This window comes from Nyctereutes procyonoides, unplaced genomic scaffold (assembly GCF_905146905.1).
Source record: "Nyctereutes procyonoides isolate TBG_1078 unplaced genomic scaffold, NYPRO_anot_genome, whole genome shotgun sequence".
Taxonomy (NCBI): Eukaryota; Metazoa; Chordata; class Mammalia; order Carnivora; family Canidae; genus Nyctereutes; species Nyctereutes procyonoides.
In genome coordinates, this window is record NW_026575034.1 from 8,960,453 (window position 1) to 8,987,125 (window position 26,673).

General features: G+C 51.3%; 1 protein-coding gene across 4 annotated transcripts in view; it reads right to left on the reverse strand.

The window, feature by feature from the left end:
* Nucleotides 1-26,673, reverse strand: part of NAV2 (neuron navigator 2) — a 724,598-nt gene that overhangs the window by 376,168 nt on the left and 321,757 nt on the right. For 3 of the 4 annotated variants that reach the window (XM_055317509.1, XM_055317508.1, XM_055317516.1), the window contains exon 1: nt 23,388-24,524. The exons of the other annotated variant lie outside the window; for it this stretch is intronic. In XM_055317509.1, the coding sequence (XP_055173484.1) occupies nt 23,388-23,645 (258 nt within the window). In that variant the 5' untranslated portion in view covers nt 23,646-24,524. Of the gene's footprint in view, nt 1-23,387; nt 24,525-26,673 lie in introns of those variants that run through there. 4 annotated transcript variants of the gene reach the window in all.

Genomic DNA, 26,673 nt, shown 5'->3' on the forward strand with positions numbered 1-26,673 from the left:
AGCGGGTGCGGGCAACAGGGCAGCTTACACTTAGTGAACACGTAGTAGGTGCAGGGCCTGGGATCAGCACACCATAGGGCTTCTCTGATCTCGTCCTCTCAACACCAGAAGGAAAGTACGATCATTATCCCCATTTTGCAAACGAGACAACTAAGGTCACCCAGGAAGTAAGCACGAGGCCAGGACCCAACTCTGGCCCAGCTGACTGGAGAGCCCACGCTTGCAATGACTACATCCCACCCGGGTGGGACTGGAGGGTGAGGGCTGCTTTCTACAATGCCAGCCTGAAAGGGGGATCATGGGCCTGGCCCCACCTTCCATGGCTGAGTGTGCGGTTCATGACTTTACTGGGGATCTGGATTCCAGGCACCGCTGGTGTGAAGCACACGCAGAGACTCCAGCTCTCTCACTCTCCAGTTTTTAGGGGAGTGGCAGGGAGGGAATGCGTAAATCTCTCCTCCCCCTGCCCCTGCCCAGCTCACAGCGATCGCTCCCATCACCGCCTCCATCAGCCAAACTTCTGAAAGCCTGTTAAGATGCCAACGTGCGACCTGGGAGGAGGGATTACTAACCCCGCGTTGGCTGTAAACGCTTGAGCGTGAGTTGCTTTGCGTCAGGCTGAGTGTGAGTGGGAAGGAAGGGCAAGATGGTCAAGAGAAAGGGACCCAAGGCAGTCAGGTGTTGAGGTGGCACGCCCTCCTGGAAGACGCTGGCTGGCACAAGTCTTCTCAAAATTGTCCCCCCTGGAGTCCCCTTGTCGTAAGCCGTCCTCCCTCTACTGAAGCTGAAGATTTTACTCATGTTGAGGTGTCTGTGTCGGCCACTGATTTATTATAGTCTCCCTTTTGAATATCTCATTTACCTTTTAACACAGGCGTTAAGGAAATTGCTACCTTGCCTCTCTGCCGGCCAGGTGGTAACTTCACCAATAACTACCGCCAGCATATGGGCTCCTATAAAAATGCAAGAGCTTACTGTAGGAGTCACTACAGGGCACCACGTCCTGCATCATCCTCCCTTTGATGGTCTTAGATCTACTTGTTCCCCTTCAGCCTCACTGCCTACCCCTATTCTGGGCCTTTACTGTCGGTGGGTGCCACGGTCACTTCATCTAAAGAAAGGTGCTGATAGTTCCTTCCTTTTAAGACTATTGCAATGATTAAATACGTGAACACACGTAGAATTCTTAAAATAGTACCCAGCACAGAGTAAACACTCATCAAACGTTGGCCGTCACCACCATCATCAGTAGTAGTCCCGGGATTACCGATGATCCCCGCTCAGGCCTGCCTCCAGGATCCATCCTGTTCAGTGTCCTGAGGCGAATCCCTTATATACTATTTTCAGCCTGCCTTTCCCTATTTGGAATCCCATCAGGGTTCCCACTTTCTGGGATTGAGACCAGATGTCCCTGACTGTCTCCAAGGCCCTCATTCTCCAGCGTCCAGCCTGCCTTGCGCCATCACTTTCCCGTACCGACGCAGTCAGAGCAGGTCTCCTCACATCATCCCTCGCTGCACGATGCTCCCTGTCCTCAGAAAACCTTCTCTTCTCCCTCCACGTATTCAAAATCCTTTATCCTCTTTAAGAAAAGAGGGGAGATCAGAATGCAGCCCTTGTCCTGTCTCTCTCCCTGTCTTCCGTTCTGAAGCTGGGTACCATTGGTGCCAGGTGGCCCCACACCCATCATGTGGCAGGTGGGGCACCTTATGTCCTTAGCAGAAGCCTTGCAGGTGAGCTGGGGGCATGGGTGCACGGGTGATAGCAAAGCAGGGACGGACTCCCCAGCCCTCCCTGAGCTCAAAAGCTGGGGCTCCCATTTACCAGCCACTTGACTTGGATCAAACCAACCAGCCTCTCTAGTTCATGTTACTTATCTGCAAACTGGATCGAAGGCCTAACCCCAGAGGGTAGTTGGAGCACCTAGTCAGACGCTGCAGAAGCCCCACCACAGTGCTGCTCGCAGTGAGTGCTCAGTAAAAGGCAGCTCGCTTCTCCTTCCCTTCAACGAACAATCAGGAACATTAATGGGTTGTTGATTATCATTCTATTAGAAACCAGAGCACCGCCCAAAGGAGCAGTTTAATGCACCTGCTCCCACAGGAGGGGGATGTGGACGGCGGAAGTTTGCCTTCTGCCCTGAGAGGCCCACATCCAGCCTCTCCCCAGAAATGCCCCCACTTCTCAAAGCTGCTTTTGTGCTCAAGACAATAAAACTAGCATCCATGCCAACAACATAATTGTGCGGGCATCAGTTAACAAAAAGGTTTAAGAGGGTAATAAAAACGCCCACAGCTCAGACTTCAAGCCCAGCAAAGGAAGAGTGGATATGTGAGGGCATAAATCCTCAGATTCCTAAAGGATGCTCTTTCTCCCCGCCTCCCAGGAGGCTGGACAGGACGGACGAGGCTTAACACAAATGGGCGTGCCAGGATCTCCAGAAGACACCCAGAGCACCACCGGGTGAGGGAGCCTGAGGGTGGCCAGATCCTGGAAGGGCCAGGGTCTGAGAGCTGGAGGCACAGTCTCCTGAAGACTAGCTAACTAAAGGCCTCCTCCGAAGCCCGGGGTTTATTCTCTCCACAGCCACCCTCTGTCTGGCTGTGCCTCTCTGGGTTGGTTACCTAACCTTCCTGAGCTTCGTTTGCCACCTGGCAATTACAATATCTCGCAAGGTTATTATCATAAATAAAAAAAAAAACCTCTTAACAGTTGCTCACTTCTGGGGCATTTGCTTTGTGCCAGGGTCCAGGCTAAGCACTTTATGCGAATGATTTCTTTTCATCCTCTCAACCATGCCATGAGGCTCCATTTTACAGACGAGCAAACCAAGGCACCGAGGTTAACTAAGGTTAAGTCCTTACCTGAGGTCACAGAGTAGAGACAGGGTTTGAACCCAGGCCTGTGTGCATCCCCAGCCATGCTCTTAAACACTGTGCTTTGCCAACAATAAAACACTGTGTAAACCCCTGGTATCACTGTTATTCACCTGAGACGGAAGGAAAATGTTACACAAGGCTGACAATAAGGCCCAGAGATGTAAGTAGAGGCACAGAACTCGCGTCCTGAGGGGGATGGTATGGAGAGGCATGGGGCAGGCATGGGACCCAAGCGTTCCTACCCACCCCTGCATTTCTTCTCTCCTCAACTCCTACCTCCATTCACCGACACGCACGCATGTTCCATCCAGAACCACACTGTGGGCAGTACAAGTTCACATTCATCATAATACTTGGAACCTCACGGTGGTCCCTGGAGGCAAGGCATAGTGTTTCCACCTTATAAATGAGGAAGACATTGAATGACATGCCCAGGGCCACACAGCAGGTCAGCTTGGATCTTCTACTTCCAAGGCCCATTCTCTGTGCTAGTCCAGCCCTGCAGGTGTGGGTGAGATGTCCTTCTGGGATTTCAGAGCCCCTCTGGGACTCCCTCCTGCCACCCACCCACAGTGTTTAAGGTTTGCCGAATTCATGGCTGCTTTTCGTTCACTGCTGTCTCCCCTACTGGCCTGTAAGCTCTTTTCAGAGCAGAGACCAGGTGTGGCGCGCCCACCGTTAAGTCAACAGGGTTTAGCCAATGTGAAATCGGAGGCTCAATACAGAATCACCAACTGGAAACACACTTCAAAGCTTCCCTTCTGGGGATCCCTGGGTGGCGCAGCGGTTTGGCGCCTGCCTTTGGCCCAGGGCGCGATCCTGGAGACCCGGGATCGAATCCCACGTCGGGTTCCCGGTGCATGGAGCCTGCTTCTTCCTCTGCCTGTGTCTCTGCCTGTCTCTCTCTCTCTGTGACTATCATAAATAAATAAAAATTTAAAAAAAAATTAAAAAAAAAAAAAAAAGCTTCCCTTCTCACCACGGGAGTTGGGGGAAAGAGATCCGGCTCCTGGAAGTGGGGGGTGGAAAACAAGGGGACAATAGTGTCCGGAAAGGTGATGCATTTTATGTCTGGGAAGTAGGACGTGGGTATCGGGGCTGGGAGAGGCTTCTTCTCCCATGCCCAGCTCGGTGACATCCCAGAAAAACTCGCTGAGTCCTAGTGACCCCATACATATGCCCATATGGCTCCTTTTGGCTCGGGTTATCAGATTTAGCAACTGAAATTAGAGGATACCCAGTTCAATTGGAATTTCAGATAAACAACCAATAATTCTTTGTTTTATTTTTTTCCAGATTTTATTTTATTTATTCATGAGAGCAGAGAGAGAGAGGCAGAGACACAGGCAGAGGGAGAAGCAGGCTCCATGCAGGGAGCCCGACGTGGGACTCGATTCCAGGACCCCAGGATCACGACCTGAGCCAAAGGCAGATGCTCAACCACTGAGCCACCCAGGTGCCCCAACAACCAATAATTCTTTGTGTCCCATGACACACCAAATGGACCTGTATCTTGGTTCAGCTTTTATCATTCATTAATATCTGTTACAAATGGAAGCATTATTATTTATCTGCATTTTAGATTGCAGATTGAACTGCATTTTATCCAGCAACCCCAGCTGAGGGTGCCCTGAGTTGTTGGGAGGGATGTTATTTCTCCAAAGGGGGCTGAGAAAGATGCCCCTGAGAACCACAGGGACACTGGGAAGGGCCAACCTCAGGCCCCAGGATCAAAGGAGCAGGGCCCATCCCAGAGGGAGGTGAGCAGGGAAAAAGCTGAGGCCCGGCCATGGCCTAGGGAACGGGGTTCACGCGGTCTTCCTGGCATGGGGAGGAATGTGGAGCCCGCCCCAGCTGCTCCCCATTAAGCAGAGCTGGCATTTCAGAGCACGTCAGAGGCGCTGGCTCGCAGCCCTGGAAGTCAGCATCTGGCCTCTGAGCCAGCGCTGCCTGGCCAGCCCCAGCCCTCTCACCTCAGTGGACCCTGACTGAGGGCCCCAACAGGCCCATTGTCATCCTGCCCAGCCTCAATGGGGCCATTCAGGGGCTCTGCAACCGGCCCCTCCGGAGGCCACTTCCTCCTCCTTCTAGAGTGCCCTTGGCCACAGCCTTCGCCTGTGTGGGTGGGGGGCCCGGCTGTGGTGAGAGCAGCCGGCAGCCAGGGCAATAGTACTGAGGACTGGATTGTTGACAGAGGGCACGGAACAGAGTCCCCACATGTCACGGGACTCCAGGGCGCTCTGCCCACACTGTGGCCCTCCCCCACCCGAGGCCGCCGCGCTCCCCGGGGGCCCGCACCTGTGGACGGGGCAGCAGGGCCTCCCCTGCACATGCACTGAGAAGCTGAGGGGATTCGCTGGAGCCACATATGGGGAGGCCAAGCAAGCCAGGCTTTGCCAAGTCCTAGATGCGCAGCTCAGGCAAGTTGCTTCACCTCTCTGGGCCTTTCCTTCTCATCTGTAAAGCGAGACTGACGATACTACCTCCTAAGGTGGACGTGGGAGGAGACCTAAGCGTGGAGCCTGGAGCCTGGCACCTTCCCCTCTATGCCTTCTTAACTCTAGCTCTTTTTGATCCAACGAAGACCCCAGAAAATGCGCTCTCCCGCGACTGGCAGATCCAAAGGCCACTGATGGGGGTATCTTGATTCAGACTTTATCAAGGGGACACTGGCCCTTTGTAGACCTGGGACTCCAGCCGAGGCCCCTCGCAGCTCAAGGAGCCCTGGCATCCAAACGCCATCTCCTCCTCTCCTCCCTGCTGCTCCTTCAGCCTCCCCTCTCTGGCGGCCTGAGTATCTCATATCCACTTCACGCTTCCAGATCTCCTGCCCCAGGTTGCTCGCACGCTCTGATTGCTGAATAAGCACACAGAGCAACAGATGCTGAACTCTCTGGGCACTGCCAAGCAACTTAAAGAGAGCCGGCTTGGGCCTTAAACAGAGGACAAAGGGACATACACTCTGGGTTTGTCACCCCTCCCCAGGCATCCTGGCTAACCCTGCCCAGTGGCTGCCATCCTAGTGTGCCACCCGCCCCACATGGCAACGCTAGCCGCTGGTGGCAGGGACAAGAGCCAGAGCTCCGTGTTCACCAGAGCCCTCTGCCATCTGCTCACCACACCAAGTCCAAAATACGCTACCCTGTTGTCTCCAAATCCTGCATGTGTGCACTCAATCCTCAGCTCCTCTCACTTCGTCTAGGATCCCATTCTTGCCTGGCCACTCCAACCCAGCTCCCCCTTCTCTTAGTCACCCAACGTGATCTCTTACTCTGGACCAGCCTTTGTCAGAGCAGGGGCTACAGACCGTCTCCTGCACATTCGCGTGGTCTGACCTGTCAAAAATACAAATTCATGGGCCTTGCCCAGATCTGCAAAATCAGAGGCTCTGAGGCCAGGGGCAGGGCTCAGGTTTGTGCCTATTTAACAAGTAGCCACGCAATACGGATGCACAGTGAAGTTTACGAATCACTATCGTGGAGCAAGAGAGGCACACTTGGCCGCTCCCTCTGGCCCCATTTGACCTTTCTTTGTACCCTCCCTTGCCTATTAGTAACTATGACAAGGAATGCATGCACTGGTTTCCTTATTGCCAAATTACACAAATATAACTGAACACTGGCATCTCGTTTCCCTACTGCATTCCACCTTGGACTTACTGGAGCAGCTTCCATCCATATATTAGGGTACAGCAAAAAATACACAACACACACACACACACACACACACACCTGAGACCTAACATTTATGGAGCTTGCTACATGCTTCATATACTTTGTGGCTTTTAATGCTCAGAGCCCTGTGAGGTCACTAATCTCATGCCCCTAGAGCAGATGAGGAAGCAGGGGGCAAATCTAGCAACTCACCTAAGGCCGTATCCTATGTGGACAGGGCCAGGATCCAAACCCTGGTCTGTGTGGCCATGACCACCTGCTCTTATTCACTTAATTCTCCTGCCTTCTCTGAGGGAGCTGGTCTCAAAGCCAGGAAATCTTACCCCAAAGTGTGCCTTGGGGTCTGCTGCAGAACCCTAAGAAATACAGATGCTGAAGCCTCCCCCCAGGCCTGCATCTGCAAGGGAAACGTCTGGACATGTGTACTATTGTAATAACTCCACATGCTCCTGGCAAAGAACCAATGGACATGTGTCTGGGTCATGCAGCTTGTTAAAGGAAGGTCTAGAAAGAGAACTCCAGTTTCTTGACTCCGAGCACAGTGCTCTTTCAGCCGCCCCACACTGCCTCACTGCTATGGTCTGCCAGGGGTTAAAATAGATATCCTGCAGCCTCTCAAAGAGCATCTGGACACACACATGCACACACATGCACACATGCCTGTGCACACACACACAGCAAATGTGCCTTTGCACACACGTCTGCATGCACACACAAGCACTCACATGTACACATGCACCTATGCATGCACACACAAACACTTATTTGGTATCAGGTTCATCATCTTTCAGGCATAGGGCAGTTTCCCTGTCCCCACGCAGGGCCAGGTCTGGACTTGAGAGTGGCTGGATATGCCCTCCTCCATGTGGCTGGGATGGGGTTATGTAAGAGTCTAGGGGAGCTGGGGATGGGGAGAAAGCCCCCTTTGATTCCCTCCGCCACCTTCCTTCCTCCTGCAGACTGCCAAGAGGTGACCAAGCCTCTTCCTCCTGCAGTGGTCCTACAGTGGTCCGCGCCTGCAGTGGTCCACACCTGACTGAGACGAGTGTGCACAAGGACCACGTGACCAGTGACTCTATGAGCAGCTTTCAAATAGTCCCGATTTACACAGAATGCAGCAAAAAAGCTCCAACATCAGCATTACACAATAATTTCACCATGATTCAGAGGCTGAGTTAATCTGCTCTTATCAACGGGCTTTCCCCAAATCAATACACAGCCGCAGCATGATTGAAAGAAATGCCTCAGCAGGTAGGCAGACTGCAGACTGAGAAGGCTTCCGCAGAGTGGGAGGACTGGGAGGACACAGCGCGCCAATGCAGCAGGCCCCTCCCCTTGGTGCTCAGAGGATGCATTCTGCTCCTTCCCCACCACATGCTGCAATCCTGCAATGCAATTCCCAACTGCAATTCAAGGAGAATGGGAAGGAGATTTCCAAGCAGCAAGGGACTGTGGGAGCTGGGCTCTGTTCAGCCGTGGGAATGGCTGTCTCCCTTTCCTGAAGGGTCTAGAAAGGATCTCACAGCCCATCTGTGAGAAGGGCTGGGAGGGAACTGCCTCCAGCTCCTGGGAGATGCCATCTCAGTCAGCCCAGAGCACACTCAGCAGGGTGGAGAGCTGGGGCCCTCAAATTCTGAGCTCCCATGTAAAGGCCAGAACTCCCCTCCTTCTGCAGTTACCAGACAGATTACAGTCTCCTATCATGTTGACCAAACATTAGCTGCAAAGTCCAATGCACAGGTGAGTAAGACAGAGCAATGTAAGAAACGGAGCCGGAACGGATTCTAGAAGTCTCTTTTATGATACCTTCTTCCTCTAGGGCTGTCCTGTCTATCCCTCCCATCGCTATTCATGGCATAAAATAATTAGAGGTGAGGGAGCCTGTACCTCTAGACAGAGGTGGCAACTGAATACTTTAAATAAGAGGGCTTTTCTTAAGTGCTGTTCCTCTCCTTCTTAAACTTTAATTTATCTATGATCTGGAGGTCTTGCTAAAGTGCAAATCTAATTAAGAAGGCTGGGTCTTGGCCCAAGATTCTTCATTTCTACCAAGCTTCCAGTGATGCCATTGCTGCTGGCCCACAGTCCATACTGTTACTAACAGAGATTAAAGCACAATAAGAGGAAAGAAGGAAGGAAGGAAGGAAGGAAGGAAGGAAGGAAGGAAGGAAGGAAGGAAGGAAGGAAGGGAGGGAGGGAGGGAGGGAGGGAGGGAGGGAGGGAGGGAGGGAGGGAGGGAAGGTAGGTAGGTAGGAAGGTAGGTAGGTAGGTAGGTAGGAAGGGAAACTGAAGACAAAATGGAACCAGTGCATGTTGGCAAACCCAATTCTTACTCCCACATTCTACTGTGGGCATCTCAGAGCCAGCCCTAAACTTGGATAAAGTAAGCATCTGCTCACAGGGTAAGGATTCTCCCAACCTGGCAAACATATTACCCTTTCCTGGCCAACCTAACTCACCTCATCCTTATGTTAAGACATTGACTTTTGTGCTAAGACACTCGCCCACCCTTCAAACTAAGAGGCCCCGTGAAAGAAGCAAAACTGCCCAAAGGATGATATTTAGACCTATTAGCATCTTAAGGGACACACCGTAGATTTCTTAGTGGGGTCTGAAGAAATAGCGTAAGAGCCCTAGGCTGGGAGTCATACCTGGATGCTAGTCTTCACTCTGCCTGAAATCTTGCACGAGTCCCTGCCACTTATTCACTAAATATTTAGTAAGCACTTAGCATGTGCTGAGGATACAGCTGTGAACAAGCTGAACAAATCCCTTGTTCCCATGGAGCTGAAAGTCTAGTAGATGAAAGCACATGATAAACATGTAACACATCAGAAGACTGCTCGGGTTCTGGAGAAAAATAAAGCAAGGCAAGGCGACATAAGAGGACAGATTGCTATTTTATATAGGGTGGTCAGAAAAGGTACCTTTGATAAAGTGACTTCTGAGCAGAGACCAAAGGTAAAGGAGTGAGCCATGTCCATATCTGGGAAGACATTTCAGGCAGAAAGAACAGCAAGTGCAAAGGCCCTGAGGTTCAGCTTCCTCATCTACAAAATCAAGGGCTAAGAAAACAGTGTCTTTATGATATAGCTCTAGGGTTCCCAAGTCTGCCCATCAGGAGCAGGAGAGGCTTTGATGGTTGGGGAAAAGACCTACTCTGTGTGCGTGGGTCAGGGTGGTAAAACCAAGAGGACATCTCCCCAGTCTCTCTCTCTTTTTTTTTTTTTTTTTAATAGTCCTATACATTTCTATTTCCAGCTCTGTTTCGAGGAGCAAACTACCAGTTGTTTTTAAGAAACAAAAATAATCTGCCCTGTTAAGGGCGAGATATTTTAAAATCACTGAATGGATTTTTCCTTCCCCGTTTTTTTTTTTATTATTATTATTGATACATCTCCTCTCCTTCCAGTTCTAAAATAAGCACCCTGTCTGCCCATACACGAGTCCAAAGGCAACACACCACAGATGGCGTGGGCCTGGGGAGAGCCAGATGGAGGTCGCCTGGAAGGCACTAGACCTGGAGAATACACCGAGGCAGCCTGGCCAGGCTGGCCTCACCCATGGCCTGCTTCCTCCGAATCCAGGTGACGAGACGCTCTTAAAAACAGCAGTGGAATGTGGTGAGAGTTGGCATTTGCAAATGACAAATTTCTGACCGAATTCCAGTTCTTTGGAATGGAAAACCAGCAGCTTCCTGTTACAAAATGTACCAACAGTTCATGCCTAATACATGGGTGTGGGCAATTCATATATTTCGAATCTAAGTTTGGCTAAAAATATCACAAAGCCGGCATATTTTTAGCCAGGTAAACATTTCTAGGGACTAGGTCAAATTTATATTGGTTTCTGCTCTGCAATCCAGAGAAGGAATGATTCCAAATGAGTGAGAACCAGGGGCCCAAGGGGAAAGTCACACAGTCCACCAGGCAGTTGGGAGTACTGATTCTTGGTGACCGCGTCTGGTCTGGGACAGCTTCCTGGGGCAAAATTGTTTGTCCCTTCCCCTTAGAGAGGCAGAGCCTTTTAAAGAACTAAGGCCCACGCTACTGTAGAAGGCAAGTCTTTCTTGGGTTTTATTACTTTTCACCCCGGAGAGCCTTAGGCAAGTCACTTCCCCTGCATGTGTCCTCATTGCCCGAGTCTCTCTTCCCCAGGCTCAGCTAGATGCGAGCTTAGTGAGAAGCAGCACAGAGGGAGGACCATGCAATGGCTGAAGATTCAGGCTCTGCAGGTTCTGCTGGAGTTTCAGGCCTGGCCCTTCCACTTTAGGTGGGGGACCCTGGGCAAGTAGCTGAGGCTGTAATGCCTATAATTCATCTATAAAGCAAAGATGATCACTAAAGTGCCTACCTCAGAGGTTATTGCTTTGGTGATGATGAAGCTGCAAAATCCACAGAAAATGCTTAGAAGACGGCCCAGCACATAGTAAGTGCTCAGTAAATACCAGGATCTACCCCACACCAGGCATTTTTACACATGCTAATTGCTTTAATCCGAGTGACCCACTGAAATGCTGCACTTGCCCTGGGGAAACTCAGGCGTGGTGGAAGTGCCTTGTCTAAGCTGCAGTTCGACAACTATTTATCGGGCCTACGGTGTCCCAGGCCCCACGCTAACACTGGGGAAGTTGGCCGCCTGGGCGATAAATGGGGAGGCAAGATTTTTAACCCAGGTCTCTCTGACTTCTAGCTTGGGAGGAGACGGGGGCTCTAAGAGGGTGGACAGAAAGAGTAGGGACACAAAATCAGAGTGCTTAAGTAAGATGATGTATATAAAGTGTCTGGCCCACGGGAGGTGTTCAGTGGTGGTGTCCTGATACAGCGACACCATCCACATAGAGGTCCTGGCTTTCTGATCCATTGAGCCAAATGCAAAAGCTTTCTGATAGGAAGGGATTAAGAGTACTTTACCACTTGGTAGAAGGAGGAGGAAAAAACAGAGTTTAGGGCTGGATCCACTTCTTTTTTTTAAAAAATTTTTATTTATTTATTTATGATAGTCACAGAGAGAAAGGCAGAGACATAGGCAGAGGGAGAAGCAGGCTCCATGCACCGGGAGCCCGATGTGGGATTCGATCCCGGGTCTCCAGGATCGCGCCCCGGGCCAAAGGCAGGCGCCAAACCGCTGCGCCACCCAGGGATCCCTGGATCCACTTCTTTAAACCACCAGGCCATTCGTTCAGAGTGGACCCTCTGGCTGCCAAGAGTGGGGTGGAAAGGATGCTGGGGTCAGAAGACGGGAGGTTTAGGTTCCAGTTTTGCTCTGGCCTTGTTGCCTGGCTGTGGGCAAGTCACACCCCTCTCTGGGCCATGGTTTCCCCATCTGCACAGTGGAGCTGTGAGAATAGGTGGCCTCCAAGGGCTACACTGGCTCAGATGTCTCAAGTGTCTAGTCTGGAGAGAGGCACAGATCACTAAGCAGACATCCTAAGTAAGCCTGGTTATTTTAAAGCTGGTTTTGTCACCTAAATCGTGCTTTCCACCCCCCAGAGCTATCTTCTTCTGTCCAGAGGCAGCTAACAACCAAAGTTCCCACACCGGAAGGTCTAACAGCTCTGGAATACTTGTGGCTCACACATTCTGACGTAAACATGCGTCACTCCCAGGTCTGAAAAGAATCAAAGCAAATCAGCATGAAATGGGGACTGTCTGCAGAGCTGGGCCAAGCGGCCTATGGCAGGAGGACAGGAAGGGAAGTCCTGCCAGCTGTTAAGCACATGGACCCCGCTGGGCCCTGCAACACAGGGGTGACCTGGGGGGGGTAGAGGGGGAGGCAGCCACAGCAGTGAGAGAACAAGATCGTGCCCAGATTGCAGCAGGGTGTGGGCAAAAGCCAAAGGGGCCCCTCACTCGATAAACACGGAGCCTCCAGAGACAGGCTGGGACAGGCACAGGAGGCCAAAGCCAGGGAGGTGGGGAACAGGCTCCCAGGAGAAGAGGGTTTGGACATTTGGTTGTCTAAAGCTACATCTCAGCACGGGACTCAGGCCTCCTCCGGTTCCTGGCAGAAGAAGGCAGTGGTTAAGAGGTTTTGAGCTTAAGAGACACCCAAGTTTGAATCCTGTCACCGTCCATAGCAGTCGTGCGGCCTGAGGAAGTTCCAGGACCCATCTCAGGCTGGTCTCCCTAGTGACTCCTCATGCATCTCCTTGCTGGTAAAACAGGATCAATACTGAGTCAGAAGGTTTGTGTGAGGATTGAATGAGATTACATATGGAAATGGCACGTAAACGATTGCTGTCCTCATTACTCCTGGCAGGCTGTCCCATCCTGGGACTCTCTGAGCCCTCCCCTTTTCTTCACCAGCTAAAATCCTTCAGAACTCATGTCAGGTCCCCTTTCCTGTGTGTATGCGTGCGTGCGTGCGTGCATGTGTAGGCCAAAGCCCTCCAAAGCCCCTGGTGTTCTCTCCCCCTCAACCCCTCCAGCCGATCGTACAGTCACTGTCACATCCTGACAGATCTTCCACTGGAGCAGCAGACCACTGGGATATTGTAAACAGCCTTGCATAAGGGACTCGGCCTCCTCCTTCTATCCAGCCAGCCCAGGCGTGCTTCCCTAAGAGCCCGGGTCGCAGAGCTTTGAGGCTGGCCTTAGCCAAGGTTCAGGTCGTCCTGTGTCTCCGACACTCGGCCACCCACTGTCACGTGATCTGCACAGTTCACATGCCAGGAGGGAGTTCTGCAGAACACATGGCTTCATGAACACAGCTGGTGTTCCATATCTACTTACTCCTGTTTTTCAATTCCTTCTTTCATCTTTCCCCTCCCATCCCTCTTTTCGTCTGCAAATATCAACCAGGAACCTACTATGTGCTGACCCTGTCTCAGCAGAGATAAAAAAAGAAACATCCCTGACCACATGGAAGCCATGGTCTGGCTAAGTAAGCAATCCCAGGCCAAGCCATGGGGCTCTACGGCAGGCTGGGAGCATCTAGTAGAGACACTACCCTGGTGATGGCAGAAGGCATATTGGAAGAGGTCACATTAGGCCTGAGCTTGAATGGGTAGGATGGGGAGGATTTAGGCAGGCAATGGAGCCCGAAGCAGTGGGTACGGAAAAAGCATTGAAGCAGAGAAAGGAGCTTGCTTCCACTCATGCTCCTCACCTTCTCACTGCCTAGATGACGAGGACTCAACCAGGGGTTTTAATATGTTTAAATTTTTCCTCATTAAAAGCAATTTCTTTTATATCTTCGACTTTGGAAACATCTTAGATTTTTACAAGAGATGCTCAAATCAACTCGGATCTTGTGATTGCACCAAAATGTCAGCAACGATTCTCATGAAAGAATAGGAATTAAGCCAAGATTCTCACACTACACCAGAAAGGAGATAAGGACTCCAGATCCGAAACCCAGGGAAATAAAATTGGCCAGGCTATTTATTGTCAGTACACACACACACACTCCTATCTCATTTATGTTCTCGTGGGTGTACTCTAGATGTCAAGGGGAACTGCTAACCTATACTCTTTAGCCAGGGCTTGGTATTGTTTCTCAACATTTTATTTTGGAAAATTTCAAACAGAAACATTGAAAGAATTGCACACGTATCTTCACCTGATTTACCAGTTGTTAACGTTTTGTGACATTTACTTTCTCCTCTCTGCAGACATATTAACCTTTCCCCCTCGAACTCTTTGAGTTAGTTGCTGACACCAATACACTTTATCTCTAAATATCTCCGCATGTATCTCCCAAAGAAAAAGGACATTTTCTTACATAACCCCAATACTGTAAACATCAATAGAATGATACTATCTAATACACCATCTGAATTCAAATCTCTCTAATCGTCTCCAAAAGGAACTTTTCATTCAGAATTTGTAGTTTTGCTTATCCAGGTTCCAGTCAAGGATCGCTCCCTGGATTTGGTCATCATAGCTCTTCGGTCTACTTTTCTCCATCTACCTTTTAAAACGTTTTGTCTTTCTTGACATTGTCAGTTTTGAAGATACCAGGACTATTGTCTTAAAGATTGATCCATAATCTGAATTTATCTGATTGTTTCCTTGTGCCAACAAAGGATTCAAAACAAATCCCCCATTTTTCTCAGATTTAATTTTTCAATGTATTTATTTATAGCACATGCACAGAGGGAGAGGTAAAGGGAAAGGGAGGGGGAGAGAGAGAATCTAAAGCAGACTCTTCACTGAGTGCTGAGTGCAGAGCCCAATGTGGGGCTGGATCTCACAACCCTGAGATCATGACCTGAGTCAAAACCAAGAGTCAGTCACCTAACTGACTGAGCCACCCAAATTCCCCTCAAATTCCCCATTTTCCCCTTCCTCTCTCCAGGATCAGCCCTGCCAGCTACACAGTGATGACATTTAGTGGACCTTGCGGCCTCAGAGCACTTGGAATTTTACAAATCCCAGAGAAGTTTAACTGCTATTATTGAGCAACTAATATTTATTTAATATCTAAAGAACATTTTCAACGTCTCCAAACCTTTGGGGCAGAAGGGAGGAGTCAAACATCATAATGTAACAACCCAAAGGAAATTTTATAGCAATTTACAATTTACTTTGATTTGGTATTAACAACGGCTTTTCAGATATTTTTTTCAAAGTGCCTTTACACGTGCTATTTAAAAACTTTGACTTCAGGGTTAAGGGGTACCCAGCCGGCTCAATTAGTAAAGTGTGCAACTCTTGATCTCGGGATTTTAAGTGTACGCCCCGTGTTGGGTGCAGATTACCTAAAAATAAAATCTTTGGGAAAAGAAAAGAATTGTGACTTCGGAGTCAATCAGATATGGGCTCTAAGTCTAGGTCTACCACTTACTAGCCGTGTTACTTGGAAAAGTAGCTAACCTCTCTCAGCCTTGGTTTCCTTAAAGGGTATTTATGGTGTAAGGCGCCTCAACCAGCGTCTCCGTCCTAATAATTGCTTCTGTTGAGCTTCACAAGAACGAGAGAGCAAGAATTATCCTCTCCATTTTATAGGTCAGGTAACTGAGGCTTGAAAGACAATGTGATTTGTTGAAGATCATGCAGCAAAGCATCCAAAGAGACAGAACTAGAACCGAAGTTGCTGACTCTCAGAGCTGTCCCGTCCATTTCTCTTCCTCAGGGGATGTCGTGAGGATTAAATGACATGATACGTGTCTGGTGCCATGCATTATACAGGTATGGAGGCTTTGCCCAAGTCAGTGTAAGAGAGTCTCAGCATCATTATTTTTCCTTTGTCACACCTCTGTGAGTAACTGATTTTGTTCAGAGGCCCTAAAAGAACTCTGGGAGCCAGGCTCATAATTATCTTGACTCCTACCACGACGGGAAAGGGGTTGGAACAACCTAAAATTCACTGAAGGTACTAGTGTTTCACTTGGAAGGAAAGACAAAATATTCTGAGGCTATGGGGCCAGTGTTTGCAAAACATAAGAGAGGGTCTGTTTTCCTTGGGAAAGAGACACTAAATCATGAGTCATTCTTTAGGTTCTGTGTGGGTGACTTGAGGTTCCCGAGAAAACTTCTGTGTCACTCACTATTGTGAGTGTGGACTGAAACACAAAAAGCCTGACCCAGTTTTATTCCTCAAATCACATGACCCATTCTGCCCAAGACATTCTAGGAACACATTGTCCATCTCCTTGAACAATGCGACCAAGAGACAGAGCAGCCATTGAAACTGGCTCTGAGGCAATTAGTAAAACACCGTTGGGCAGCTGGCCATGCCTTGGGGCACCTCAATGACCAAACTGATCACAAGGCCCGGCTCCCACCATAATCATGCCAGCCTAATGGAAGAGGGCTTTCCTTCTGCCCTCGAAACAATAAGTAGCCATTCAGAAGCCCAACCAATGGGACTGTCCCTTGGTCATAATGGCAAGGCCATTATATTGTCCAGTGGCTACAGTGCTAGCTCAGACGAGGTCTTACCAAGAAGGCTTCCCATAAGTTTGGTTTGCAATGGATCCCTTGGCTTGGTTGGTGCTATAGGGATGACACGTGTGGAACCAAAATGTGGGGGTTTCATTTCACAACTCTGGATATGACTCATTATTCTTAATTTACCCTTGCTCCCCATTCAATCTAACCAAAGTCCTGCTATGTTCTCTGCTTTCATGATGCTATTCATCTGCTGTTCCATGTAATCAACCGTGCACCTGGGAGGCAACTGGGAGAGGGGCAGGGTGGAAAGAACGTGAGCTTGTTATGAGGCAGATCTGGTTTCCAAACTTGGCTCTGACCTTGTGAAATAAAAATAGGCAATACCACATATTCCTTGCTTATGACATGCCAGACACGGTGCCCAGTAACCTACCTGTATACCAACTTCTACTTTACCAGTGAAGATGCAATATTGGGAGATATTAAGTGACTTGCCTGAAGCTTGGATTCAAACTCTGGTCTCTCAGTGAAGCCTGACCTACCTACCGTGTAAAACTGCCTCCAAGTGCAAACTCCTTTTGCTCTCAGCTTCCTCATATAAAATGCATAGACTGCTTTACATTTTACCCACTTCTTGTGTCTCAAATTATACATAAACAAATATATATATATATATATATATATATATATATATATATATATATATATAGCAGCAGAGACTACCTGGCACATAGCAGATGCTCCATAGATGATGCTCCCTTCCCCGCTGTTTAAGCAGATTCTAAGGAAGAAGAATCTCTCTGACCTCAAGCCAAAATCTCCCTGGGTGGTTCGGCTTTTTTAGACTAGCTGCAGGGGATTCACTGAGTCTTAATTAAAACACCTCCCTCAGGGTGCCTGGGTGGCTCAGTGGGTTAGGCATCTGCCTTCTCAGCATTTTGGTCGGGATCCCAAGATTCTGGACCTTGTGCTCAGTGGGGAGTCTGCTTCTCCATCCCCACCCCAGTTTGTCTCTCTCTCTCTCAAATAAATAAATAAATGAAATCTTAAAAATAAATAAAACCCCTCTCACAAGGCCACATCTCTTCTGTCTTCTAAGTAGGTAACACGGGGCACCAAGATTTAGTGCTTCGGTCTTGGTCACAGAGGAAGCGAGTGTGAGAAGTGGGAAGCACGTCGAGCTATTCTGAAGGCTGGAAGTTGGGCTGTAATTCCGCCAGCCTTGGCCTTTGATGTGTGTGCGCTTACATGTGCTCATTACTTTAAGCTGTTCCATGTGTATATATTTGTATATGTGTGTGCGTGTGTATGCGTGTATATACACACACACCCTGAAGTAGATGGATTTATATACATACATATATACACACCCGTAATGATATCCTAAATAAGCCACCCGTCCCACCTTTCAAGTGTCTTCAGAAAATTAACCCGTGGAATAAGCAATAATATGCGAAATATAAACATTCTTGCATGTTGGCGGATAACCATGCTATACATTCCCCTCTAAGAACGGAGAAGGAGAAGAGAGGCAATAACACAATAGCAGAAAAATGCACTAATCAAATCCATAATCAACTCTGATGATGGAGCAAGGATTCTAATCAAAACACAATGGGGCAAAGTTGCAACAGGTTGTAAGCTTGGAGCTGCACTCTCTTCCCCAGGGCCTCGCCTGCTCTTTCTTTTTAAACATCTAAAACACCCACAGAGGATTTCAATCACTTCTAATTACTTTTTTAAAGAAATGAGTTGCGAGTTGAACACCAGGCTCCTAAAAACAGGAAATATCAAAGTATTATATATATAATTTTTTTTTTCCTGCAGCTGCTTCTTAAAAATAAGCTAACCTCTCCTCAAATAGCTCATGCGCATTCCTTATCTGAAGGTCGACTGGCCAGGGTTTCTGAACTAACGCAGAGCATGCCTCTGAAACAATTCTTTGCATATGGTCATAATTTATACACCACGTTAACAGAGCAGATGCTATAAATGTTCACTCTTGGGGGGAGGCCCAGGTATCCCAGCACGAGGAAGGGAATTCGGGAGGGAAGTGCCGCTGCAGAGCACAGCAAACCCCACCCCCACCCAGCCCCCCCAATTAGGGTAGAGCCCAGCTGTAGGTTTGTGGGAGAGGTTCAAGGTGAGGGGCCCGGGGAGTTGACAGTGGGGCTAAAGCTTTTTTGACCTAAAGCTTTTTTGCTGGCTACCTTAGGTCTTTTCACACTTGATGGACATGGAGAACAGGCTTGGGGGGACAGGGCTGGACTGGCTGAACACAGCTGCTGCATAATAAAAGAAGCCGTGAGAACCACCTCCCTTCCCCTGTAACTACCATGTTGAATATTCTCAACCTCAAGCTAATAACAATAATCACTGTCATTTTCCCAAGGGTCTGTTATGAACCAGGTCTTTATGGACACCACTTCCCACCTTCTTCTAAGGAGTCTGCATGCCCAGAATTCTTATCCACCAGCCAGCAGGCAGAGCCAAGCCTTCAACTGCGAGATGCTTTTGTTCGGCTCCCTGCCTTTTAAAAGGAAGATGCTATTTTTTTATATTTATATTTATATTTATATTAAAAAAATAAAATATAAAAAATAGCATCTTCCTTTTAAAAGGCAGGGAGCCGAACAAAAGCATCTCGCAGTTGAAGGAGTGAAAGGAAATAAAGGGGAAAGGAGAAAAAAATGAGTGGGAAATATCAGAAAGGGAGACAGAACATGAGAGACTCCTAACTCTGGGAAACAAACTAAGGGTGGTGGGAAGGGGAGGTGGGCGGGGGGTGGGGGTGACTGGGTGACGGGCACTGAGGGGGGCACTTGATGGGATGAGCACTGGGTGTTATTCTATATGTTGGCAAATTGAACACCAATAAAAATAAATTTATTAAAATAAAAAAAATAAAAGGAAGATGCTAGATACAGAGCAATTACCCGTTGCGTGAAAGTGCAGCTTCCCTGTGGTGACATCATCTTCTGCTTTGTACCACAGCATGGCCTGCTCCTCATCCTTCCCTCTCATGCTCTTCTCACCTCCTCTTCTCCCCACCCAGCCAGTCCTGCCCATCTCTGAAGCCCAGCCTCCTCCAGGAGGCTGTCTGGTTTTCTCCAGCCATGGTGGCCCTTCCCTTCCTTTGGACCCCAAGCATACCTTTCAGCCCTCTCTGTATTGTGTCCTGTTGCCCTTGGTACATCAGTGAAACCTCCCAACTAGACTATACAATCCCCAAGGGCCCAGGCCATGTCTTATTTACCCCATGCTCCTGCCAGGGTAAATGATGGAGGGAGGCAGCTATGAAGGCTGTGAAGACCACCAGCCTTGAAGCTAGACCAACCTGAGCTGGACTCTTCAGTTCCATCACACTGAAGCAGGATGACCTGGAGCAAGTTACTCTACCTTGGTGAGCTTCACTTCACTCTTCCAGCTCAATGGTTAGAGCAGGGGTCTTACCAGGGCAAGTAAGCCAGAAGCCTCTGTGGTTATCTCTGTAGAGCCCAGCAGTTGAGGGCATGGAATCCAGAGCCAAACTGTCCAAGTTCTAAGTCTACTTCAGCTACTCACAAGCTTACCAACCCAGTCTTTGCCTCAGTTTCCTCATGTGCAAAGTGGGAATAATAACACGTATGTCATATGGTTTGTCAGATGAATCAAATGAGGTTTTTTACATAATAGTCTTTAGAACAATTCCTGGCATGTAGGAAGTGATTGTATATTTGATCTGCCATCATTATATTATTCATTTGTCATTATTATATTATTTAACTTGCCATTATTATATTATTTGATTGCCATTATTATATTATTATAGAAAATTATTGCTATAGAAATTGTTGTCATGTCTGCTTTTAAGTGGTACTGTGAGGACGAAATAATGTCAAATGTAAAGAGCCAGGCACTAAACAAGTGGCTGTGCCCTTCATCTTCTGGCCATGCCTGGTACTGATTGATGCTCTATAAATTCTTTTTTTTCTTTAAGATTTTATTTATTTATTCATGATCGACAGAGAGAGAGACAGAGAGAGAGGCAGAGACACAGGCAGAGGGAGAAGCAGGCTCCATGCCAGGAGCCTGATGTGGGACTCGATCCCGGGACTCCAGGATCACGCGCTGGGCCAAAGGCAGGCGCCAAACCGCTGAGCCACCTAGGGTTCCCCTGATGCTCTATAAATTCTTATAAACCGATTAATACCTTTTCAAGGGCTAGAGAGATAATCTATGCCTTTTCTCACTTAGAGGCTAGTAGATCCAGGTTCGACATGCCTTATCTCTTGGTTCAGCAATATAAATAGCTGATTATATTAAGTGTTCCTTATTTGCCAGATACTGGGTTAAACACTTCACATATTATTCTTCTTAATCCTTACAATTTCTGTGGTTGTTTATGCCCATTTTTACAGAGGGAAACACTGAGGCCCAGAAAGGTTAATTGACTAGGTCATCCACCTGGTACTTGGCAGAGACTTCAAAACCTCTGCTAGTGACCACTGCACAGCCCAGCCTTCCGCCAAAAACTCCTTGAATAAAAGGGGGAGTCAGAGGCCCCAAGATATCATCTGCCATGTAACTCATCCTTTCCAGACTATCTTTTTTTTTTTTTTAAGATTTTATTTATTCATTCATGACAGAGAGAGAGAGGGAGGCAGAGACACAGGCAGAGGGAGAAGCAGGCTCCATGCAGGGAGCCCGATGCAGGACTCGATCCCGGGTTTCCAGGATCACACCCCGGGCTGAAGGCAGTGCTAAACTGCTGGGCCACCAGGGCTGCCCACCGGACTATCTTCTAGTGATAAACACTAGGTTTTGGATTAGGGACTACAGACATCAAGCCAGACAGTTCTCAAGCCATCATAGAGAGGCTTTCCTGGATGGTGAATGGGCACCATGTTAGGTAGAATGAAGGGAAGCCCTGTCCAAAGAAGGGAAAACTGCCTTTGCCAAGGTCACTTTGATGCCAAGGTGGGCCAGTGAGAACAAGAATCTGCCACCTGCCGCAGAGAAGAACCCTCAGGATGCCCCAACACGGATAAGGAAAGAGCAGGCTGGTAAAACATAGGAGAGCCCATCAGGAAGTAGCCAATGTCCTTAGCAGTCCATCCAAACCATCCTCTGATCAGCACACAAGGCCCCACTGAGGGTAAGTCAGGTACAATGGGGGCATCCTGGGGATGTGGGCCAAGAGTAAGAAAGGGAAGCAAAGCTTTGAGGGACTAGGGCCCTGCCAGCTGGAAAACATTTTTTTTTTTAGAAAAGAGGGTGATGAATCACCTTTCCAGAACCTGCTCACGGCAAGTCCTCAACAATGTGTGTTAAATATAGGGTCAAATGGACAAAGGCCAGAAACAATCTCAGTGTCTACTTTCCCTCTCATTCCTCAGGTCCTCCTCATCAAGCTGGAAGGTGTGTGTCACAGCCCAGAGTCACTGCTCTGGCCTCCGACATACCACCCACCATACCTCATAAACCCCAGCTCCAAGGATGGATAGGAAAACCTCACCAGAATGTACCTTTGAGCCCATTCCCATTTTGGAGCCCACTGGACAAATCCCGTGGCTAAAGACAGAAAAAACGAGAACAGAACACAAAACCCTAGCAGAGACAGCCATCCCCCCCCCCCCAACACAGGGGGAAATCTTGCCTTCCTCCCACACGCCATCACTCAAATCTGTCAGCTTCCAAAAATGTTTAGCAAGTGCAGCAGCAAGGGGCATGCTTATCAGCCTGGTGTGGGAGCTTAATCTGCTTGGAGGGCCTTCTCCAGCCCAGAGTTCCAAGTCTGCTTACGATTAGCTCCCAGCTCCAGTTCCTCCATCGGAAAGGCTAGCAATGTGTTGAGTTCTAGCCTCTGATCAGAGAAAGCTCCAGGAGAAGGTGGAGACAGTGTCAGCAGAGAAGAAAGTGCCAAAAAGGTCAGCTGGTCTGTTGCCACTTCCCTGACACCAGCCCCAAACCACCTCCCCCTCTGGCTTCCCGCCTCTCCTGACTGGGACAGTCACATCCGTCAGGTCAGCCTGTCCCCAAAAGTCCCTGCTGACCCACTGCCAAGAAAAAAAAAAAAAAAAAAAAAAAAACAAAAACCAGCATGCCCCGGCTCCCTCCTAGCAGATGGGGGTGGGGGGGAGGAGCAGGGAGGGCAGGAAGCCAAGAGAACCCGATTGGCCCTTGCTGATTTCCTTAAAAGAGACTGCAGGGCCGGGGCCTGTCACCCAGCCCAACTGGGTGATGCGGACTGTCTGGAAAGGTAAAAGTCCCCAATTCTCTTCAAGCCCAAGGCACCCCCCATCCCCAGACCCAGTCACCCGGGCTAGTAGCGCCGGGATCTACTACCAGGGAAGGAGGGGCTTCGTTTGGAAGCAGCCACCCCACCGCCACCGCCACCGCCACCGCCACCCCCGCCGCAACAGGCAGCCAGGGCGCTAGGGGTCTCAGCTGGTGCACCGGGCGGTCCTATGGCGGTCCTACGGCGGTCCTAGCACAGTGCCTGGCGTCCTTGGGGCCAAGGGACCGGCAGGGGCAGGCCGTCGTCAAGCCGACGGGAGCCGGTGGATTGCAACTCCCAGACCCCCTTTCCCGAGGTCCTGCGGCCAGGCCCGGGGGCATCGCGCCCAGGGAGGCCTCAGGCCCTTCCTTGGCAGAGACAGATCTCTGCACACCCGACAAACAGCCGGCCGTCGCTGCAGACGCTGCCTTCCCGGGGCCGAGCTCTCAGCAGGCAGGACCTGACATTTCCAGGGCTCTGCACGGTCTTCGCGCCTTGGTGGCCGCGCCCGCCGCGCCCCCCGTGCCCCGGGTATCGGCGGCTCCCTAAGGCCTCGGGCGCCGGCCACACCCACCCGGGCCGGCCCCTCTCCTCGCGCAGCTCAGACCTGCCAGCCTGCGCGGGCCGGCCCTTCCCGCCCCCCGCGCAGCCCCTTCCCCCTCCAGCCGTGCCACCTGCCCCCCAGCAACCAGCCACCCGCCCTCCCGACAGTGCCCCGCCGCTCGCGGCCGCTCACCTGGGTATCGAACCCGTTTTCCACGGAGCCGCTCTTCCGCAGCGGGAGCCCCTCCCCCGCCGGCTCCTGCAGCGCCTGGGACTTCAGGGGGATCTGGCTGGGGTAGGTGCTCTTGCTCACCTCCACCTTGCTTCCTAACTTGAGGTAGCAGGGCTGGGGGCCGGCCCGGGCCGGGGGCACGTGCAGGATGGGCGCGGCGCTGTGCACGGGTTTGGGCAGCCCCGACTTCATTTTGGAGGCGACCAGGATGGCCGGCATCTTCTCCCGGGGCCTCGGCTTTCCCAGCACGTCCCTGGCAGAGGCGGCGGCGGCAACCGCTAACGGCAGCGCGGGGAGCAGGGCAGGCGCCGGGCCTCGGCCCGCAGGCGCCCACCACCAGCAGGGGGGGGGGGGGGAGAAGAAGAAGAAGAAGGAGGAGGAAAAAAAAAAAAACTCCCGGGGTCGGGGAGCCCGCGGCAGCCCGGGGTGCGGGGTGGAGCGAGGCCGGGTCGCGGCGCCCACCTGGACGGATGCTGCAGGCGCCTTCACGCCCCCCCGGGCGGCCTGCTCAAGGGACCTGGGCGTTCAGGGGCTGCTCCCTCCTCGGCGTCTCCTCCTGGGAACCCGAGGCGTGGACGCCCATAGTCACTTGTCACTGCATCTCCGGAGTGAGGAGGCCCCTCTGCAGGAGGAACGGCGGGGACCGCGGCCCGGCTCCGGCTCCGGCTCCGGCTCCGGCGGCTGCGGCTGCGGCTGTGCGCCGGCGAGGGAAGCAGCGGGCGGCGGGCGGGAGGTGGGGGGAAGGAGCGGGCGGAGCAGGAGGGAGGCGAGGACGCCTGCACCGACAGGAGCTGCTGCCCCGATGGCGAGCACCGCAGTGCCCCCCGCGAGCACAGGCGCGGCGACAGCCCCCGCGAGGTCCCTCGAGCGTGACAGTCAGCGCCGCTTCCAGGTCCTGCGGACCGACAGCGCCTCCGCGCCGGCAGGTCTGCACATGCTCCGTGAGCTCCCGCGCAGCGAGGCCGTGGCGTGGGGCGCGGGCACCGGACGCGCGGCGGGCGGGCTGGGCAGGGCTGGCTCGCGAGCGGCGGCCGCGCTTCCCGGGCAGGCTGCGCGGGCTGCGGGGCTCCGGGCAGGGGAGGACGCGGCGGCCGGCGCGGCTGCGGCTGCGGCGGCGGCGGCGGCGGCGGCGGCTGCGGCTGCGGCGCGCGCTGACAGCCCGGGCCGCCCCGGCGCGCCCATTGGTCCGCGGCCGGCCAATCAGCGCCCGCCGTTCTCCTGCAAAGGGGGCGTGGCCTCGAGGCCCGCGGCCGCGGCGCTCGGTCCCGGGGTCCCCAGCCGGCCGCGGCGGCTCCGCGGTGCAGCGGCCGCCGCGCGCTCCCGGTCCCCGCCCGGGCCGCCCGCGCCGCCGAAACCCGCTTTTGAAAAATGCCCTTTCGAATGCAAAGGCCCGCCTCGGGGCCCCGCGGGCCAGGCTGGGGGGCGGGGGGGCGGAGGTGGTGGGGAGGGAGTTTGTTTCCTTTTTTCAAATTGCTCGGGTCACCTTAACGGTTGAATCTTCCGGAATCGCGCCCGCCGCCCCGCGGCCCCCCATCTGGACTGGGCAGGGCTCTTCCTCGGCTCGGCGCTAAGGACCCGCCAGCCATTTCCCCGCCTTTCTGCCCGCACGTCCAGGCGGGCCGGGGTGGGGGCCTCCCAGGAGCTTCCTCTCCAGCTTTCAAAGGCTGCACTTTTCACTGAACTATGTGAAGGGTTTGTAGGCAAACGCATGCACCCGGGGAGGCCTCCCCCCCCCCCCCCGGGCCCCCCTTCCCCCACCCCGGCCACCCAGCACGGACCCTGCCGTTAGCAGCGGGGGGTGGGGGGAGCCGGGAGAGGCCCCCCCCCCGTCCGCCCTCGGACGCACTGGCCTCGCAGGTTCCTCGACTTTGAGGCGCGCGAGGATCCCTCTCCTCTCTGCTGCTCCTGGGGTTCCTCGCCGACGCGCAGTGCATGAGAAGTGCAAAGCATGGTCCAGGCAGGCCCAGACCCTCGCGGTGCGTGGACGAGGAGCCCCCGCGCTGGACAACGGCCTGGATCTAAGCTGGGCGAGTTCTAGAATCGTACCTGCACCCTCACAGAGCCGCCGTGTGCCCTTGGAGTCGGGAGGAGGCCTGACCACAGGGGTATGTGCGCCCTTGTCTGGGTTAAATGAGATAGCGCTTGACAGTTGTTAAGCATGAGTACCTGTCAGTGTAAGGGGTCACAGAAGTCGGGCATTATTATCCTTGTTATCAAATTACTGCTACTCCCCCCCCCTCCTTCATCTCTGCTTATAAGCTGCTTGTCTTTTTTCTGTGTCTCTAAGATAACAGGCTTTCCCTGTATGTCCACCCTGGAGCATGATTTACAACGCTGATATAGCACTGATTTATCATGATCCAGACCAAAGGAAAACTGAAAGTTTTAAAACAACCCCTGAAAGCAGCATTAAGAAAAGAGAAGGTGCCTTCTTACCCTGGCCTGCCTCCTCCCCCACCTTATCTTCCACAGGCTCTCTGATAGACTTTCTACACTAGCTAGGCTGAAACATATAGTCTTATATATATAATTCCAGGTAGTCTCCCTCTCTCTGAAATTATTATTATTTTTAAAAGATTTATTTATTCATGAGAGACACACACAGAGAGAGATATAGGCAGAGGGAGAAGCAGGCTCCATGCAGGGAGCCCAATGTGGGGCTCGATCCTGGGACTCAAGGATCATGCCCTGGGCCGAAGACAGGCACTAAACTGCTGAGCCACCCAGGAATCCCCCCTTCTCTCTGAAATTAAATCATACATGGTCTGTGCCACTTACTTAGCACTCAGCCCTTTGCCATCTGATGCTACCTTGTTATTTATCATTCTGTGTTTATTTTCTTCTTAGAAGGTAAGCCTCATGAAATTAGGAAATGCAGTTTTAACTTTCATTTGAGTTTCTCGGCAGCAAGTATAATGCTGTGGACAGAACAGCTACTCAGATGGTCACTGCATAAATGAGTGAATGATGTTAGTAGGGATCCTCCAGGAGGAGAGCCCTTTAGAGTCAAGTACATAGTGTCATAAGGAATGTTATACTATATTAAGCCTTAGGACTCCCTTACCCAGAACTCTGGTTCATACAGATATACCAAGAGTCATGGAGAGATATTTGCAGTCTTCGACTTTAAAGTTCACAGAGCTACTCCAAAGCAGTTCCATGGCAGTGGTTCTCAAAGTATGGTTCCCAGACCAGTAGCAGCAGCAGCAGCACCTGAACACTTGTTTGAAAACCCCACCCCGACCAA